This window comes from Taurulus bubalis (genome assembly GCF_910589615.1).
Source record: "Taurulus bubalis genome assembly, chromosome: 18".
NCBI classification, from domain to species: Eukaryota; Metazoa; Chordata; class Actinopteri; order Perciformes; family Cottidae; genus Taurulus; species Taurulus bubalis.
This window is the reverse complement of record NC_136606.1, coordinates 6,526,202-6,540,153: the sequence shown is the minus strand read 5'-3', so window position 1 is coordinate 6,540,153 and position 13,952 is coordinate 6,526,202. Positions and strand designations below refer to the sequence as shown.

The following is a 13,952-nucleotide window of genomic DNA, read 5'->3' as shown; positions in this document are numbered from 1 at the left end:
GTTAAACCACTTATCCGTCCATATGGGAGGCAACAAGGACATCTAACCTCGGCTGGCACCCTGGCATGAGACAGCACAACGCACGACCAAAGGCCTGAATCAACAACGGGTAAACAAAATCCGGTGTTTACAGCATGGGGCAGTCAGCAGCAGATACAAGTGGGCCGCGATCACATGGGTGAGGAAGAGTGCTGCGGTTATTTAGCGTCTTTGACTTCTTATTACGAAGTGAACAAGCGTACAGACACATAGTTTGCTGACGAACAGTATAACATATTTTAATAAGGAGGAAACAGCTACACAAATATAACAGTCAACAGAAAAATAAATAGTTATTCAGTGGTAATAATCATTTTTCAAGGGATAAAACAGCTTCTTAGAAACATGCTTTCTCATTGTGTTGCTGAGAAATCACTTGTAGCACAGGCCGGAGGCGGCCAGTGAAGATGTACTGCCCTTCACAGGCCGGAGTATATTATTGCACCCAATTACAAAACGTGACTCAACACTTTTTTCAGACCTTCATTAAGTCATCCATCATGGCTACGGTCTCACAGTTCACTGCACAAACTGCAAGGCACTTGCATTAAGATGCCAAAACAAATGCTACACTTTGTTTATTTTTAGCATAAGACGTACAAAAAATGTATATTTACAATCAACATTTCAAAAGACAATATTTAGAGGTTCGACATTTCAGTTCAGACGCGTCTTTTTCAGCCTGGAGTTGTCTGCTGCCACTTTGCGCTTACGCGACGGAGTGGCTGGAGCTTCTTCAGCGGGAGCGTCAGTCAGGTGGTACAGCTCGACAGGCGGGGTCGGCTCCTGTTTCGGTGCAATAAAGCACAACGTTAACATTTAATCTACTTAACACTTATGGAGTGACCTCACTTCTTGCAAAATAAAAAAAGGCATTTAAAAATCAGTCAGCATTTATGAATAAAACATTTGTTGGACATCACAACGAATGATCTAAGGCTTTGTTTATTTACAATAATATGAAGACAATGCAGTGGTGATTCATTTGGAAAGCTTCTCTAACCTGCATGAGGTAGTCTGCGATGTACTCCGGCTTCAAGCAATCGACTCCGTGGGAGGTGGCCTCCGACACATCGACTCTGAAGTCTCCGGGCTTCAGCCGGCTGAAGTCTGCAAACAGGTGAGTGGCCTCCTTGTACAAGGACGGGGACGGACTCGGCAGGACCTGCAGAGAGAGAGGAATTAAAAAGGTGAGAACTACGGCTTCGCTAAGTTCACAGAAAAATACGTATCACACACACACACACCGGTATATATATATATATATATATATATATATATATATATATATATATATATATATATATATATATATATATAACGCAGAATTGGCGAGGTGGGGGTGAAGCTTCCCTACCTTGTTGTGATGTCATGACATTATTTTTTTACGTGTGTTCAGAGATCTGATTAAATCATTTGCCTTTTCTTTGCGCTTTCTTTTGTCAGCACTTTGCTCTTGCATGATTGCTCTCTACGGTCACAACTGTGATTTAATACTTGCTCTTTCAGTGTTTTATAGCAGATGAGTCACCTCGTCTGAAACAAACACCAGTAAATGTCACGTTTAATGATTGCGACTGCTGTTTTAGGAGTCATCTCCCAACTAAACTGATCACGAGGCGAGATGCGTCAACATCTGGGTGGCTTAGCGGCAGGGCAGATTATAACACATTATAAGTACACTTATAATGCATTAAATAAAGTACTACCAAATCTTGCTCTCTGATAAACAGTTAGCCGTTTGCCTGATTTGAAAACGGCAATAGTGATGAGTAAATGATGTTGGACTTAACACAACAAATAAACAAGCAGCAACCTTCGCCCTGCCAGACTGCAGTAACCGCCTGAAGCCCGATTCTCTGGTCTGGTCGATGTTCAGCATGACCGTCCATCCACTGAAGGCTCCCTGAAAAACATGTATATACATTTAATAATGCATAGAATACTTTAACAGTCCAGCAGTAGACAATACAATACAAAGGACAGTGATGAGGACTGTTGTGTTGACTGTACCCTTTGCTCAGAGCGTCCCTGCAGGGTTTTTCTCCAACGCATGGCAGCTAACGCCAGTTTCCTCTGCTGGGAGGTGATGGAGGGCAACGCGTCCAGAATGGAGCTGCTGCCCCACTCGTACTCGGCCTCCTGCAACACACGCAGGACACAACAATGCTGTCAGTCGGGTGAATGAAACCACTGAAAATACGAGTGTTAATCGACGTCTGCTGGAGACACTGAACCATAAATCTTCAGGTCCTGACCGGGATGAAGCGATCCACAGAGCGGCAGGCCTCCAGGTACGAGCGGTGCAGGATCCATTTGCCCGCCGCCATGGCTGCCAGGTACTTCTCGTTGCGCAGAGGAGTCCCGACGATGATGTGGGAGCAGCTGGGGTCGAAAGACTGCTTGTCCAAGACGACACCGCCTGAAATAGCAAACAGAAATAGATAGAAAGGAAAGAAATAACTATAGATAAGATATTCTGCGTCCAATCTGGAGTTATAGTTACAGACCTGATATGAAAGATTGAAAAGTGTTTTCTAAACATATGAACAGCTACTGACTCCCTATAAGCTGTTGTAAGTGAAACCTTTAGAGACAGAATTAATCACACTTTTACTTTTTAATTAATCTGGTGGACTGTTTAATGCATTGAATCTGTCCCTTTATTCTTAAAGGAATACCTACCCACAAAATGACAATTTCGATATCAGTTACTCAGTCTGTGTTACATTGAGTTCTTGAAGCAAATATTTTTTTGTACTTTGCGAACAAAGAATACAAAAATTTAAAAACTGAGAATATTCTTGATGAATTGAAGTGAAGTGAATGTGGGCCACTTTAACAACAGCAAAGCTACATCAAAACATCCGTTTACAAACTCTGACACGACTCCTTCAGTATAATCCAAGTCTCATGTCTCAGTTGCATGCTCCTTACTCCCTAAACACACACATCTTTGCTAAAAACATAATATTTAAAACACTGCACAAACAAGTCTTTCTTCTTTTCTTTTCTTATTCTTGCACAGGCGCGCTACTCGTCCATGCAATCCTGTGAGTGAAGTATTCCTTTAATTGCTCCATTTGTAGATGCTGCATCTTGGTTGACTATACCTTCTAAGTTTCAATAATGATTACATTTATGATGAATACTTTGAGAATACTAAGCTCACAGCAGGAAACCTCTGCAGGATAAAACATTCCCAGAACCTAGAGCCAGTTCCTCTGTTTTAGTCAGCAGGGATGAGCTCCTCTGACTTCCGGCCTGTGAGGCGTTACTATAGATGATGAAACACCGTTAGAGCCCTAATTAGCTGGAAGACTCACCAAGCTCCTCTATGAGGTGACTGTAATCAATGCGCTCTTGTGGGCTGAGGGAGGACAGCTGAAATCTGGGTGGCTGCTTCTCTTCCTCTGGCTCCTCCTGAGAGAAAGAAAGAACTGTTTAGCACCAGTAGCTTGTTTTAAAGAGGACGCACTTCAGTTATATTAATGCATCAACTTCTTGTTGTCAATGTAAACGGGACCCTTCACCTGTGGCTCCGGTGCAACCGGGGGGTTGGCCAGAGGGAAGGCGATGCTGGGGGCTTTGGGAGTGAGGATGTCATTTTCTCGCTCCTCTGTTGGAGCCGTTGTGACTCTCTGGCTCATGTGCTGGTCGATGACGTCACAAGCAGCTGAGAAAGGACACGGTGATTACAGTGAAGGTTCAAACTGAACGTACAGTACATCAGAAGCCATGTCGTTCCATTGTGTACGTTTATGATGAAATTATTCTCTGCAGACGCAGGTAAATAAACAAACCTAGCTTGTCAGTTGGTTCAGTTAGGTGGTGGTTAGTAGATGTAAATCAGTAACAACTAATCTCAGTGTAAGAACATGTTTATAGTGTTTTATTTTGCTATAAATCTCTTACCCATCTCCACAAGCTCAGAGTCCGTCAAGGAGTCCCTGAACTGGCCGTTTTCTGCACTGGGAGGCGGAGGAGCGAGGGGCTCAGAGTATTGGGATGGACTTCCGGGCCACTGTAAATTATCAGCCAGCTTGGCCCTCTCCTCCCTGGCTGTCGGGTCATCCCAAACTATCTGCTCACTCTGAGATGGCTCTGTGTTGATGTCCATAGGCGCTTCTCTGGGGACCCTGAAATCAGGACAGGATGAGGTGGACGAGGTGGACACCACAACATATTATTTGGGTATCCAGTCACTACTGTAGCAGGGAGGAATCATTTGCTTCACCACATAAAATGAACTGACCCTTTTCATTTAAAACACATTACAATTCATACACCGTTTAGGTTTTATAGCACAACAATAGTCCTAAAAATGATACCAATGATATTAGTTTGAACATAAACTATGGCTTCCTTACCTCAGAGCTTCCAGAGTCCGTCTGCTCCCGCAGCGTCCGATCCGGCTCCCATCAGGTGTGTGTGGGCCCGAGTCGGCCCCTCCGGATCCAATCCTGCTGAGTCGGACCGAGGTACGCCTCCCTGTCGTCAGCTTGGTGGCGGACATGATCTCCTGCAGCTGTCGTTGCAGGTTCTCTCTCATTTCTAGAGTCTCTGAAACCTCTGGACACGAGAGAAAAACCAAACCACACGAGTCAGCATGTTCTTCAAACGTGCAGAAGCTTTGTGGAAATAAATGAAAGTCGGAAAAAGACACCCACCGCTTCTATCTGCAGCGTCACTCGTGTCCTCTTTATCTACGCTTCCATCGCTTACACGGCGTAATGTTGAGGCTTCTTCTGGGGAAATGTGTCCACACTGAAGGACAATTACATGAGACACTCCTCCATTAATGACGTACTTCTTCATTAGACGTTACTAGGAACATATTGATTCCTGCACTACAGCATCCAGTCTTAAGGTGAATTAACATCATCATTTAGACCCACCTTCTCGTGCTTTCCCTCCGTGATGTCTTTGAGTTGCGTTCGTGTAAAAGGCGGAGACCTCTGAGAGCTGTTGGGCACCTGGCTGAGGGTCAGGCTCATCTTGGGGTTGTAGGTGAAAGGGTACAGAGACTCGGGGACGTGCTTCTGTTCCTCAGCACACTGCTCACGAACACACGCCACATATCGGAAAACAGAAGCTCATTAGACACAATAAATGATTTCATGAAACAAAGATGAGGGGAAACAAAGCTGAAACTCTCATTTATCTGCAAAATAAGCACATCAAAGCTGTTTTTAATTAATATTCCACTTTTGTTGATGGGATGATAATTAGCCCTCATAAATACATGATATAGGTATATTACTATTGTAATATGTATTTACTTATTTATTCTTTTATTTATTTATCTTCATATTTTGTCATTTAGTTTGTTATTCTTTTACAGATTTATCTTTTTCTACGACATTCCCATGACTAAATACTCTTGACTTTTATTTTGGTAAGTGGTTGTCGAGAATGCATGAATATGTTTCAACTCAATAACAAACTAATTTGTTTCTACTTACAGAAGGTCTTTTATCATCTTAGCTTTTCTCTATTTTTCTCTAATTATCATATATTATGAATATGTGGGTTATTGGAACTGTTGGTTAGTCAAAACAAACATGAATAAAAAATGACTGTGGTCTCTGGAAAACTCTAATGGGTATTTTCACAATCTTTTGTCATTTTCTCGACTAAATCATGAATTCATTAGTCATGAATCATCATTAATTCCAGTCCGAATTCATTTAAAAGTGCAAAACTATGAACTGCTCGACAGATTTGTTAATATCTTCTTGCGCAGGGCAGTTAAGAGTAAAAAAACAAGTTGAGAAGTGAAGTAAAGAACTAGGTTTATATTTATATTTGCTGGGAAACGTACAGCATGCAGCCAGTACTGGGAGACCACATGCAGCCCTCTCTCCTTCACGCCTCTGTATTCCCGGGTGTTGTCCCCCACACGGCCCTGGTAGATGTAGTGTGTCACAGTATCGTCACAAGCCCACCTAAAAACAAGTTGAGGAAGAAATGTTTGTACAACTTACTACAATTAAAAAGCTTTAACTGTGTATATGGGGACATCAAGATTGTTTTATTATGAAAAAATGTTAACTAATCCTTCAATGGAAGTTTGCAAAAACGTGTTGAGTACCTGAAGTCAGCGCCGAGCGAGGCAGCGACGGCATTGAGTTCACTCTGCATTTTGCTCAGCTTCTTTCCCACACAGATCACAACACCGGTCAGAGGGCTGACTTCTTTTTCTGGGACCTGACAAACAAATTTGAGAAAATGTTTGTTTATATATCAAGTCATATAGACAGTACATTGTCTACTCTATCACATTACATCATCTAATCTATCACATGTAGTAGTCATCCTGTATTAAGTGACGGTAAAGATTTCAGAAATTAAAAGAGATCCTTCATCATCTTCACTGTATTTAACATATTAAGAGATTTTAAGATTAAAGCTCCTATGTCAAGTTTACAAACAGGCAAACTGTATCTTTTATGCATTTCAGTTTACCTCCTTCTCAGTCGTCTTGGTAAATTGGGGGCTAGCAGAGATGGCTTGCATATCTGAGGCGCTATTTCGGGTGCTATTGGCGAGAGACACCTTCAGGTTCCTGTTGATGACATCAGTCAGTGGGGTCTGCGCCGTCTCTGCTGGTTTGGATTTTCCCCCTGGAGTCTCCAATGCTCCTCGAGCATCCTTCACAAAAAGGAACAGTCCATGCATTTACAGAACGATCTGTCAAACATCAGCGTACAATTTATTGCTGCAAGCCTTTATCATAAAGCTAAAATTGTAATTGTATCACAATGTACATTCTACTCAGTGGCGCCCAACCTTAAAGTTGAAAGACGGCCTGAAAAGCTGGTCTCTGCTTAGGAAACGAGACGGAGTGTCCAGCTGCAGGGCGGCCTCGTTCTGAGGGGTGTTCTTTCTGCCGCTCTCCTGCTTTTCTTTGGGGGTGCTGATGTCCAGTTTGGGCTTCATGTCATCCAACACAGAGCGTGACACTTTGCTCCGGAGGCGACCCAAATCCAGCGGAGTAACAACCTTACCGCTCTGGAGACCCAGCAAAGGGATCTCTGGAGACAGGCGTGCCAACGGAGGCATGGCTGGCTTCTGGGAGCCGCCGACAAAACTCTCATCATCCTTCTCTGCAGAAGAAGAGAAGAAAACCATTGTCATAGCACAGGAAACGACAAATTCACTACAGAATCACACTCAACAACGAGTATAGTTAAATTGTATATAATTTCAGTCAAAAACGCCTCAACAAATTCCTTGGACACATTATTTTACTTTTCAAGTAAACAAACCCTCATTGGTAATTTACTATAATTTTTATCCATCATGTTTTTAAACCCAGCCAACGCAAACAAAACATGCATTTACATCCACATGAAAGCTTTAATCGAGACACATTTCTAACCTGGTGAGGGTGGCAGGTCAACTAGAAAACGCCCCTCCTCGGCCCTCTGGCCGGTCCGAGCAGACCCTAGTATCCAGTGCATGGTGACGGCTGGAAAACCCCATTTCTTTGCTGCTTGGTACTTTGTGCCTTCGGGGCTCTGCAGCACCAGATGAGTGCTGGCCAGCATCCCTTTCTTCTGGTTGGCCAGGCGCACAAAGTAATCCTGGACACTGCAGGAGGGAGAGAAGAAAAGATTCAAGACAGGGAGTTCACAATGGAAAGGCAGGACACATGAGGGTAACAGTATGCAGGAGGGAGAACACACATCCATTGTGTTAGAACAACGTGCACAGCCGAGGACTTCTTCTACTTTTATTTAGCTGCGGTACAGCGGCACAGAGCGGGACCTCATACAGCTAGAAACATGTACAAAGGAAATGATTGTGCTGAACACAAAAACAAGTACAATATACATACAACTACTAATATTGTTACTATTTTATTAGTTTAGTGTAATATTATGATTCATTGTATTATAGAGCACAAGCTATGTAAAAACAATGAAAAAGCAACTGATGTTTAATTTAAGTATATACAATAAAATATATCTTTACACTGCCATCAAGGAGTAAATCTGGACTCGCAAGATTTAGTAAAAATAAACTCTTTATACGATGTATACCATGTACTGGGTGCACCGATCAGGATTTTTGGGACCAATACTGAACACAGTCTATTGAATCTTTTATATATCGCGTAGCATAGCATTATTTACTCATCTATTCTTAACAACTTTGGATATTAATTATTAAAATTAGGAGATGAGAAGATATCATGAATTGACAACTGTTTCTTTTTTTGGCAAGCAACATGTGCAACATGTTTCTGATGAGGATCTTTGTGTTTTGGATGCGTTCCTTCATGAAGGATTTCCATGGAACACACCGTGCATTATTATTTTTGTTTTTCTGATGGAACTGCCAGACTTTTGAAGCCATTTCAGAGGCACATAGAGACATTATTTTGCTATCTGATCAGCTCTTCTGATCGGCTGTCGTAGAGGCCGACGATCAAACTATTTAGAACAAATACCGTCCGATAACAAGCTGTAGCCAATCGATTACAGCACCCTTAATGTAGCATAAAAGTAGGATTGCAATGTCACCGTACTTGGCTCCAAGGTGCTTAGCCAGCTCCACCAAAGACTCCCTCTCTGCTCCCGTAAACTGGCTGACAGATAGAATGCAATCTTTGAGGGGAAAACGTCCGTCCATCAGAGAAACGGGTGTGAACAAAGGGTTGGAGGGCAGCTGCAGAACACACTCCTTCTCCACGCACATGGCCTGAAACAAAAACAAAGCACGCCAGTCAGGTATCAAGCTTACGAAGGATAATCATGGCACGCAGAACTGATGGAGAACAAATATGTATTTCAAATAAAATGGCCATCACAAGTTCTCAGAGGCCGAGGTGCCAACGCTAGTCCAAAACTATAAAAACTATAAAATATATTACATTTGACCGGCTGTGGAAAAGAGGAAAGCAGCAAATATTTATATTTTAGAAGCTGGAACCAGAGAATGTTGTTGTTTTTAATGGTTTCTCAAAATATTTGGATTTTCTGTCAATTGTATTACTATTGACTCTGTTTTGCCCCTTTGTTCGACCAGTTGACAAATCAACAAATAGCACTGAAATCAGTAAGAAAGCCACACCCTCCTCTCGACACAGATACCATTAAAGCACTATGACTATGATCTTACCAGCCAGGTGTCAGTGACCACCTCGTCCACTGTGGCCTCTACTGAACAGCCCAACAGCGGGACCACGGCATAGTCTGCCACAACACGTGTACGGCCCATCAGCACCCTGCCTGCATTTTCTGTCACCAGTAACGAGAGCTGGGTCTCTGCTTCGGCGCCAAAGCCCACAAGAAGGAAACATTTCCCAAAAAACAGGCCTGCCTCGCTGGCTTCCTGCAGGGTTGAGTCTGGCTGTGCTCCTCTGGTGAGGTTTGGTGCCCAAGGTTCAGCAGATGTACGGATGGACTTCCTGCTGTTGCTCTCTGCTGGTGGGGGCATGTCCACTGGAGGACAAAAGAAAAATGAGATTAGCTGTAATATATCAAACTATATCTTGTAAAATCTCTTCATGGTGTCCAATAAACCGGAGCTAATTATTTAACAACACTTACCTAATGTAGGGTCATCATCCATGTACTGAGAGAGCAGATCTTCCTCTGCTCTCGTTTGCCTGGGCGTGTTGGGGCTGGCTGCAGGTGGACCAGCTGATTGTCGGGAGAAGGGAGTGCGGCGGGCCGACACAGATACATCCTCCGTGGCCGGGGGCAGACAGTCAGGGTGGAGGTAACTCGCTTCTGGGAGCAGACTGCCTTTGTTGTAACTGTCCAGCAGCCACTGCACTGTTACTACGTGGGGTCTGAGAAGTAACATACAGACATGAACATCATAATCAATGATTTATTAGACTGTAAACATGCTGAATTGTTTTGAACCGTCAGGACGTATCATGGATTGAAATTTAGAGAGGACTCCATATAGTTTATACTTTAGTATTGTTTGCCTTTATTTGAAAATAAAATATATACATTTTGAACATTAATGGAGATTTATATATATATATATATATATATATATATATATATACCAAGGGGATAAGAACTTGCAATAGGCAAGGATGTAATAGATTCTATGTAAAGTAATAATCTTTGCAGGTCTGACCTATGTGTTGCTTTGAACAGGAAATTCTTGAGGTCCTGGTCCGGCTCTCCCATGACCACATGTGTGAGTTCCTCACTGGGCTGGTTGAAGCGCAGACCTCCTGCAGCGTTCACAAGACGCCGCAGCTTCTCCAGTTTCTTCCCTGGCAGGCCACACAGGTACAGCTGCACAACATTTGACAAAGAGTGAAGTAGAGCCTCATCGATGCCTTTCGCATGATCAAAAAAAACGACAAAAGAGTGGAAATGGAAATCTCCACTCTAAATGTAAAGGAACATTCTTTGGTTTACCTTACAGCCATCCAATACATCATCAGCTGGGCAGACGGTGAGATCCAGAGTATCAATGGGGTCTGGACCTTCCAGGCGGCTGATGGTGCCGTTGGTGAGAGCTGTGTCATTTATTGTCATGCTAGCATTCACAGAGATGTGGCTCAAGCCCAGCAGAGATGGACCATCTGGAGTTAAAAAACAGGATTCTTCAATACAATATGTTACAGATGACAAAAATACAGCACACAAAAAACAACTATCAGTCTGTGGCTCACCCTCTTTCTTGTTGGTGCCAGTGGGGGTGGAAGTGTGCGGTCGAGTGGTCTTTGATGAGTTACGCTCCACAGTATACCGGCTCTCGTCTTGACAAAAGCCCTTTTCTATGCTGTCAAACAGCCAGTGCAGAGACACGCAATACACGTTCCACTTCTTTGCACACTCGTACTTCTGACCTGCAAACAAATACAAACACTTACAAATGATACTGGTCGCACTCGCAATAAAGGAACCATTTGTGCTGAAACTGATAGGGACCTACCTGTTGGCTCACTAACGATGAGGTGTGTGCACTCATTCATTTTGAGCTGACCGGTGTAGTTGGCTCCATGTTGATCACAGAGCCGCTGCACCTCTTTACGCTCTGTGCTGGAGAGGCCAGTCACACAAACAGTGCAGCCACGCAACACAGGGCACACGTAGTCCTCAATGGGTAGGTCTGTATACCTGAAAAGACTGAAGGAGGCAGAACAAGGTGTTCATTATCGTCATAAGTGTTACAATGTCATACCACAATTGTATAATTTCTTTAATCGACACATTTTGCTAATATCGACTGATAAACCTTCAAATCCTGAAGGTTTTTAATAAACCGTGCAAGAAAGAGTATATTTGGCCAAGAAAACGTCACCAAAAATTCTGTATATATCTTTCTACATAAATGTTAGAACAGAAATGTCAAGTTTAATACCTGTTTTGAGATTTATCCCAGCAGGCATTGACCCATGTAGGCAGCAAGATGGGTTTATCCAGGCTGGCCGCTACCAGGTATTTCTTGCTGCCCACCTCTCCGGCTATCAGGTGTGTGACCGATACATTTAGATCTAGATAGACCCGTCCACCCATGAGTTGCACCAGATCCATCACCGCTGCCTGTCAAGACAGACAGACACAAACACATTAGAGAACACTGTGCTGTGCATTCCCAACTCTTAACTCCCTATGGAGAAGATTCATTGTGCACTATATAAACACTCTTTGTCTGCAAATTTATGTTCCACTATAATGACCAGCTTTCATATGAATTGGTCCTTTTCAGACTTTCACTATTTAGTGCAAAAAAGATTGTGCACGCACTGAAAAGTATGTCTTCATGGTTTATGTTCTGCGATTTCATAACAAAGATGAAAGCTACATTAGTTAACATGTCATATTAGCTATATTCTGTGTTGCCTGACACTATATTTGTTAATACATGTTCATATCACTACAACAGGCAGCTGAAATGGGCACCTATTAAATCCCCACATAACCACCCTGCCTGAGACAGTCCATTAAAAATGAGGTGAAGAGGAAACTGACTTACATTATTCAGATTTAATCCGTAACGTTTATTTTACTTCAATTGTGACGAATATTGTTTTGTGTTTCATGTCAAAAACATGAATACACTCTGTGACATCTTCGGCCTTTATTAGAGAGAAACAATCTGACTTACCCGTGTTGCTTTATCCAAGCTGGTGCAGGAAATAGTGACGTCAGCCATGGCCATGTTATAGACGGGCTCCTCTGCTTTGGGGACGCAGTGGTGCTGCTGCAGGCAGTACAACACCACCAGTGGACTCACCACTCGGCAGCCAAGCTACATGTCAAATAACAAAGAGTGAGAAAGAGCATAACTACCCTCAATGCTTCACAAATTCCCATTAAATTCAGGTTTCGATGTATCAACTATTGAGTCAGACCTTTTTGCAGTGCAAAAAGGCTGGAGTGGAGAAGCTGCTGAAGACGAACAGAGACTTGTCCTTCTGGTCCATCTGTAAAACTGCATCTTCATCAATGGTTTTCAAGTACTTGTCAGACTGCAGCTCCAAAATGGCCTGTGTAAACGCAAGAAAAGGATAATCATCCACTGCAAACGAATAGACATTAGCACGGTGGTAAAACGGTAAACATCAACAAAAGATGTGATAATGAACTTTACCTCATAAGCCTTGACAGCATACTCTGATTTTTGTGATTTGCTTTCCACAAACTTCACAATGAAGCTTCCCTTGTCTTCTTTGGACATAACTGAAAAGGACCAGAGAACAATACATTATCTACATTAACGTTTGTGGACATGTCATCAGCTGTAACGTTAGCCTCTCGAGTCGACAACAGCTGTCACTAAATAGTATTTCACGATAATGTTAACTAACTGAAGACTTACCTGTTCTTTGATGCACTGCCAGGTAAATAAAGAGGTAATGACTAACGGTATATGTTACTAATCGTAATTAATACGAACGCCAACTAGTCGTTTTTTGTCAAAAATATAAAAGTGTATATAGCGTTAAGGCCACTGTTCGTTGAAGGAAGAGCTTGCCTGGCTAACTCACGAGAAAGCAACTGCTTAGCCAACATTCAAAAAAGCGTTATAAAGTTAAAAATACATCAAATAACATTCGTATACATATTATCATAAACGACCGGTCTCCACCGTGTTGAATAAAAGTCTGTACATGTTGTAATTTAATGATAATAGCTTCGCAAAATTGAAATTACAGCTTTGTTGTTGTTATTCGCGCCAACGACGCAACTTCCGGTGTTGCCCGCTAATTCGACCGGGTGGTGTCAGAATCCAAGGGGGAAAAGATCCGCATCGCCTACGTTTAATATTCAACGTGTTATTATAAACATGTACTAACACTTCAGTTGTACAATTATTAATTGTGATAAGAACCAAACAAATAAATCGTAAAAGTCTGATGTTTGGGTTATTATTTAGCCCTATACTTATATTGCAAACCGGTTTATTAAAGGTTTATGAGGGAATATCAAAATCCTAATTTCTAAAACCCACATAATTATAGGAATATCCTTTATTCACAAAGCACTTAAAAAAAATGAACACAACGTAATATAAATTCAGGTAAAGTAAAAAATCCATATCATCCAGATTTATGGTTTTTAATATATTCAAACAATACAGGCTTTTCAATTAAATAATTACTTAGCAAATGATAGATTTCAGAAGATTATGTCTATCAAATAAATATGTATTGTCAGACAATCTTCCTCAGCATAATATGTATAGATACATAGTATGAGAATATAAATATAAGCTTATAGATAACTTGTCTTAATTTCTCAAAATGTTTTCAATCGTTTACCAACCTTTTAAAAACCGAGGTATTTGTTAGGATTCTGCTCGAAATAACATAACCAAACTAAAGAATGTGTATCTCTGCAACCATAAGGGCTATTTGAATAATTTTGGTAATAAAGGCAACTCATGTGAACTTTTGTTCAGATGTGTAAATATTAGTATATATG

General features: G+C 41.9%; 1 protein-coding gene across 1 annotated transcript; it reads right to left on the bottom strand.

Moving 5' to 3' along the window:
* Window positions 1–290: 290 nt before the first annotated feature.
* On the bottom strand, window positions 291–12,705 carry topbp1 (DNA topoisomerase II binding protein 1; the record flags this gene model as incomplete). Its single annotated transcript, XM_079234002.1, has 27 exons — window positions 291–825; window positions 1,043–1,204; window positions 1,856–1,945; window positions 2,053–2,181; window positions 2,298–2,461; window positions 3,366–3,462; window positions 3,573–3,715; window positions 3,955–4,178; window positions 4,410–4,611; window positions 4,710–4,806; window positions 4,938–5,096; window positions 5,864–5,987; window positions 6,134–6,249; window positions 6,508–6,693; window positions 6,832–7,148; window positions 7,424–7,635; window positions 8,576–8,748; window positions 9,169–9,491; window positions 9,600–9,844; window positions 10,147–10,310; window positions 10,437–10,603; window positions 10,694–10,870; window positions 10,957–11,150; window positions 11,386–11,567; window positions 12,133–12,276; window positions 12,380–12,514; window positions 12,619–12,705. The coding sequence occupies 27 exons, from the start codon at window positions 12,703–12,705 to the stop codon at window positions 697–699; spliced, it is 4,542 nt and encodes a 1,513-aa protein (XP_079090128.1). The 3' UTR covers window positions 291–696.
* Window positions 12,706–13,952: the final 1,247 nt, after the last annotated feature.